The 6,417-nt window shown below is 36.7% G+C and overlaps 1 protein-coding gene across 1 annotated transcript in view; it reads left to right on the top strand.

Annotated features, from left to right (window-relative positions):
- The window catches only part of LOC107084890 (semaphorin-7A-like), a 65,683-nt gene that overhangs the window by 46,454 nt on the left and 12,812 nt on the right, over positions 1-6,417 (top strand). The window contains exons 9-10 of the mRNA XM_015374987.1: positions 1,298-1,406; positions 1,608-1,818. Coding sequence (XP_015230473.1) covers positions 1,298-1,406; positions 1,608-1,818 — 320 coding nt within the window. The remainder of the gene's footprint in view (positions 1-1,297; positions 1,407-1,607; positions 1,819-6,417) is intronic.

Here is a 6,417-nt window from a genome sequence, read left to right as displayed (position 1 = left end):
TGTCCAATCCTCCTGTCTCCCACCACTTGTGCTGGGTAAATGGGGCATCCTTGGACAGAGCTAGCTATCCTGACCTGCTTATCTTACCTCTTCCAATCAGTTTTAGAGAAGCTGCTGCACCAACAAACCCAGATAACTACAACATATTCTGCTCTCTACATTTGCAGGGAACCCAAAGCAGAAATAAATTTTCCCTTAGTTGTTTATTCATCACTAGTCATACTCATTCACCAATGAGTTTGGTGCTTTTAGAGCCTGTATACATAGATGCATCCTGGACATAACTAATAACTGTCTCTTTCCGTGGTTAAGGGTAAAATAAGTGCACTGTTACCCAGTGGTCCAAACTAATCTTTTCAGACGTAAATTAAAGTAGCATTTAAATTGGCATTCAAGATTCCAGATTGGCAAGAATATATGAAAGACACATAATCTAAACTGCTAGAGGTTTAGTACGGGTTTGTAGAGCCACGGTTTCTTCAGAAATTGGTCCATTGTGTTTGATCATATTAAAGGTCCCTCTACCAGGAAACTTTTTTATGCACTTCATTACTCACACTGCTGACAGAGAAGCAAATTCTATTTGCCAGGAACACTTGTCACCTGCCTACACTGCCAACAGCACCAACACTTGCTTTATTAGCCATGGCCAAGAAATCAGTTTGACCTAAAGCTCTTACAGAATCTATGGAGTGCTGTCAGGAGGAGATTGAGAGATGGCAGTGCCAGCAATGCAGACAAGCCAGCGGCTACTATTAAAGCAGTCTGGGTTTTCTTTACACCTTAGCAGAGATTGATTACCTCCATGTCATGGTACATTCAAGCAAGTGGTCAGTAATGCCACACAACACAGGTTTAGGATTTCTTTTTTTTTTTTTTTTTTTATTAACTGCAACTTATTAACTGCAAGTTAACATTTGATCATCCAACTTTGTGCAAGCAACCTATATTTATGCGTTTCACATTTTGTATTGAAATACTGACCCATAGATTATATGTAATTTAATTATGTTTACTTTATTACGATTAACCCTTATACAGGAAACAGAAGACAAGTGCATGTATTGTAATGTTAAAGAAAAGGAAATGGTGAATAACATTGAACAATGACTAATCCTCGGTGCACCGAAATTTTTGTAATTTTCACTTTAATTAAAAAGAAATCAGACATAAGGCTTGAAAACAAAATGCCTCCTATTTTGACCATTTATTATGTCAAGATGACATTTTCATTAAGTGATTTGTGGTAGACCTTTAAAACTTTTAAAAGTATTTTAACATTTTTCCTCTGTTTTAGGGGAAGAACAGTGATCTGTGCCTATTCCATAGAAGATATTGACCGAGCCTTCGCCACTTCTAAGCTGAAAGGCTACAGCAGCTCATTCAGTGGTAATCGCCCAGGGATGGTGAGAGAAATAATCCTTTTTTCTTTGTCATAATGTAGACACGATATGTGTACAAGCATGAGTCAGCCTCTATTTTAATGGCTGCGATGCTATTTCTGACCGTTAATAACAGAGAAGCACATTGAGCTCTTTGTTTAAGGATTTTCTTTCCTTTATTGTAGCCCAGGCTGATGTGAATCGATTTTTCCCCTTTGTCTTCAGTGTACACGCAGAAGTTCTTCACCAGCAGACACTCAGAACAACATCAAAAACCTTGGCGTGATTAGATACCACCCAGAAATTGAGGATGTGATCCGTCCGGTTGGCGTGAATCCACTCGACCTCCCCACAGATGACCAAATCACTCACGCTGTCGCAGATATTGTCCTGGCCGTAAATGATGAGCATTACACCGTCTTGTACCTCGGAACAGGTAGGTGTGCGAATCTCTGTGTCAAAAAAGCAGTAGTGGTGGTAATGATAGCATTTTTTTATATTAGTTTCCGGTTTTTGGAAAGAGGTTTTGGTTATAATATTTTTTTTTCTTCTTTATTCTTTTTCTTTTGGCAAGTTTGTCTCTTATAAAAACAGTTACTGATTTAAATTTCACCAAAGATATACAACTTTTACAATTTATATATCCTACCTTCAAACAAAGATGGTGACCAAATCATGCTGAGATCAGCCACACTGCAAAATAAGTAATCTACATAAGTCATTTTTTCTTAAAATAATTGCATTTTTTTTCTTGAATTGAGGAGGAAAATGAGACATTTTGCCAATGGAACGAGACAATTTACATTTAAAACAAGAAAAAACAATTGCGTTGTCTTTTTTCCAGTGAATATTATCTAATTATCTTATACTAGGAGTGAAAATACTCATCCCATTGGCAAACTATCTAATTTACCTGCTCCAAATAAGGGTAAATGCACTTAATTTAAGACATTTTTAGTTATTTCTAGATCATTTTTCCAGTGCAGTTTTATCTATACTTAAGAAAAGAAGTTTGCAGGCTTTACCTGAACCCAATGCTACAGGAGATTTGTAGGTAACCATGAATTCAAGAAATATTTAAATCTCTGCAGAGGTGTAATTATTGTTAAAGCAACCCTTTTAATAAAACATTACCTTAATTAATATAAATTGAATACATTTTCAGGTCAAATTACAGCACTTGCTGCATGCTGTAGCTTGAGAGGGTCAGATCCGTAACAGACTGAGTCATGTGACCAAGAGCACTGCTGAGCTCCACTTAAACACGACAAGTTGTTGTTAGGCAACAAAATTTATATGACCTTTACCTGATCAGACATAATTTTGGTCCTCTGATGTATTATTTGATACAGAAGAGTAAATGTGGCCTTGACTTTACAAGGAATTCTATGACTTTTCAACCTGCTGGTCCAAACTGGTCTGCTATAAGATTTGGTAATTTCAATGGACAGTTCAATGTTGCCAGTTGCTTTTGGGAGCGCTAAACCTGTAAGTTCACAATCTAGCTCCCCTTGTCCCTGAACGTTACACAGGATTGCTTTAATTATTTCTATTACAGAAATCTCCTATTAGCAAGTAAAAAGGATGTCAATATTTTCACTGAGGTTTGACTTATTTGACATCTTGCTGTATCTTCATCTGGTTCTCCATTATCCGGAAAAAAAAAATGTCAATTTAAAATCTGATCTTGTATAAATCAATGCAAGTCAGCCTTTAATCTGCTTATTTGGGTCAGATGTCCGATGAGCTGCAAAAGTTGCAAGCAAACAATCATTTTTTGCTCATCTTATCGATCTTGAATATATGCAATTAAGATATAAATTCTCTGTCAGCAATTGATTCTCACAATACTGTGTCCAGCTAACCAACCTATGTACTAGCACTTGGTACAGAGGTTGTTCCCAGTATGTCTGTTCATTTGTTGGGTGTATGTGTAGAAATGCATCACAGCATCAGGATAAAAGTTACACAGTGCATGGACTGCTTTTTATTTGAATGGAAGGAAGGATATTGGCTTACACCAACTGTGGTACTTCTGACAGTATTCAAAGATGATGCTGTGGAAACATAAATAACCAAAAGCAGAGCAGCCTCTTGCTTGCAGATACAGATGTGGATGTATATCCTACTGGTATTACAAGCTCTTGTGGTTTAATGTACATCAGTTATACTGCTTGGCACTCATCTTCAAGCAGGCCACATTTTTTCTGTCCTTGATTTGTCAACCACATGGTTTCCTGAGCAGAAGAACATGCATGAGTTAACAAGTCATATATCATCCTCCATGCATCTTGCAAAGGTCAAATATTGTCCTTATTCACACTGTTAAGCTAAAATAGTGCATCGTAGCATGTGAAGATGGCATATAGGAAAGAGCTGGCTAGAAATGCATGTTAAAAAAATTATGATTATATTACAAAATTATCAAACTGCAATTTAATGTAAAATATCAAAAAACAGTTTCATCTGTCAGAGAATCTCTTATTTTTCCCATCAAAGCAATGACTCTAAGGCACAGCTGTTTGTTGTAGCAGTTCATCTAAAAACTGCTTCAAGAGCATTACCATGGCAACCATCACAACTTGTATCCCGGTGCTCTGTATGTTCTGAACGTGTCACAACTTGAGATGCTTGTTGTCTTTTTTTTTACTACGGCGTCTCTCTTCCTGTCAGTCATCAGACCTTTCTGGGTTGCTGATATTTTTAGCTGAGTGAAACCAAAGTAAAGACAAAAAAAAAAAAAAAAAGATGGTCGCTCACTGTGGGCTTTACTAATCGTGTCACTTCTGGCTGTGGAAAGGGACAGCTGTCAATCTGTGCTGGCCCAAAAAGAAAGTAGAGCTGCTTGTTTCACTCTTGAATGACTGTAACATACTGGAGCATTACAATTGTACTTTTTTTATTCTTTAATTTATTTTTCACACCATTTTAATAAGGCTTATTTGTGCCATGAAAGCTTTTCGTTTTGATATTTCTTTCAAAAGCTTACTTTGTTTATATGAGGTCAGACCACAAACTTACCTCTCTCTAATTAAAGATCCAAAGTTGTTTTTGCAAAGACTACCTCTCTGTTCAACTAAGTGCACACACTAAGGTTGACTCATTATTGCAAAGAAAGAACAGAGATCTTTAGCATGGGTGTTTTATACAGTGGATGAATTGAAACAAATTTTTAATAATTGGTTTAAAAAATATTAGTGGTTGGATCCATGGTTTGAACTTAAATGCCCCTCTCTGGAGATCAAACCTCTCTTTGTCTCTATCTCTTGCTAACCTCGTCACGTTGCAGTTATGTGTGTGTGTTACTAGACGGGTTGTTGATGCTTCTGCTGCTATGGGTGTGTGTGTGTGTTATGAGAAAGGCTGATCAGCTCCTGCAGCCTTGAGGGGGAGCATTCTAGGACCTTTGTCTATCAATCTGTGGCAAAATGCTGTCTCGCATGATATAGCAGGCTGTTATAAACAACTGGCCAAACCCAATCCCGACCCCCGCTTCCAAAAAATATTTTTTTTTAATTCACCCCAACAATGGCCTACACTCCAGGGTGCAGGCTGTTATTATTCATCATGTACCAAGTGAAGCTCATCACTTGTCCTAATTGCTTTGAAGGAGCCTTTTGTATTTGTGCAAATCACAGGGAGAAGTTACCTCTATGAAAGGATTCAGCCTCAAATGAGTAAAACAGGATTCAAAGAATAAAAAAAGAATCAAATGAGCAGCTGTGGATTTGCACTTCATTGATGATAAGAAAGTTTGCCAGGGGACTATAAGTCCTTGCCTTGAGGACAAGTCAAGCAAATATCTTTCATAAACATTAGAGAGACTGAAAGATGGTGTTTTGCAGTAGCTCATTTACTGAACCTATAAATCTCAGGAAAGGAGATGATCTCAGGCTCTATAAGAGCTCTGAGGAAAATACTTGAAGCTTTTACATCCATAATCACGTTTTTCTGTAAAGCTCTAGCAAAACCTGCCATGAATCTGTTTATAGAGCTGCCTAACGGTCGAAATGACAAAAAATGGTTTACATACTTAGAAAGACAACCCATGTTCTTCATCAGTGTTTGATAATAAATTTAACTTAGATCAGTTCGAGCTACAATGAAAGAAGTGTAATGTCCATGTCATTTGGTCAACTTCAAATCTTATGTTGTTACTTACAAAATATATTTGTAGTCTGAGACCAAAAAATTCACTTTACCTGGAATAAAAATCCTTATCATGGAAAAAAGCAAATGGAACAATTAGTTTCCAGGTAAATATCTACTTCAAGTCAAAACTAATAGTGTCACTAGGGGTTTATCCTTTCACATGCTGTAACTAACAGGAATGTGAGCTCATTAAGGGCAGATTAGACTTCTGTAATGGCACACATCAAATGTTGCTTGGATCTGGTCCTGAAACAGTTTTGCTGGTATGCTTCTGCACCATCGGTCTGGAATTTCTAGGGACGCACAGCAGTTTCCCGCCAAAGCACAAGGGGGAGCCTATTTGAGAACTCCTCGATTAACCTTGCATCATAGTTGTGCATTGTAGTTGTTCCTCGTTTTAAAAAATGGCCGTCCGACGCGTAGTCAGGATTTTTTTTTAGGTGCGCGACGGTTGACCTTTACCTGAGTAATTGAAAATCAACACCATGAGCATGGTTTCCCTTACAATTAATGCGGTCTAGTCAGTTTCAGGATAGAAACCTTTATGATGTGCAGGCATTATAGTAGAAGTGAAATGTCTCAGATATTATATGAATGTGATTTTATGAAGCATTTCAGGTTTTAACTTACTGTTAAAAAACAATAACAGGATACAGTTATTGATTTTTACAATTTTAAAACCTAAAGGTCCAGCTTTTACTGATCATGAATTATAAATCCCTTATCTGTGGTCAAAAAATATAGTTGGAACAAATAAGTAAATATTATTTTTCATTTTTATCACAACTTTATTCCACAGTAAATTTATAATTATATGTAATGGTAAAAATTATTTTTTTTTAAGCTTGAATAGATGCAAGAAAAGGATACATAATTTAAAGGT

This window comes from Cyprinodon variegatus, unplaced genomic scaffold (genome assembly GCF_000732505.1).
Source record: "Cyprinodon variegatus isolate N-32 unplaced genomic scaffold, C_variegatus-1.0 Scaffold0, whole genome shotgun sequence".
Classification (NCBI taxonomy): Eukaryota; Metazoa; Chordata; class Actinopteri; order Cyprinodontiformes; family Cyprinodontidae; genus Cyprinodon; species Cyprinodon variegatus.
The sequence above is the reverse complement of the archived record's forward strand: the minus strand, read 5'-3'. Positions and strand labels throughout refer to the sequence as shown.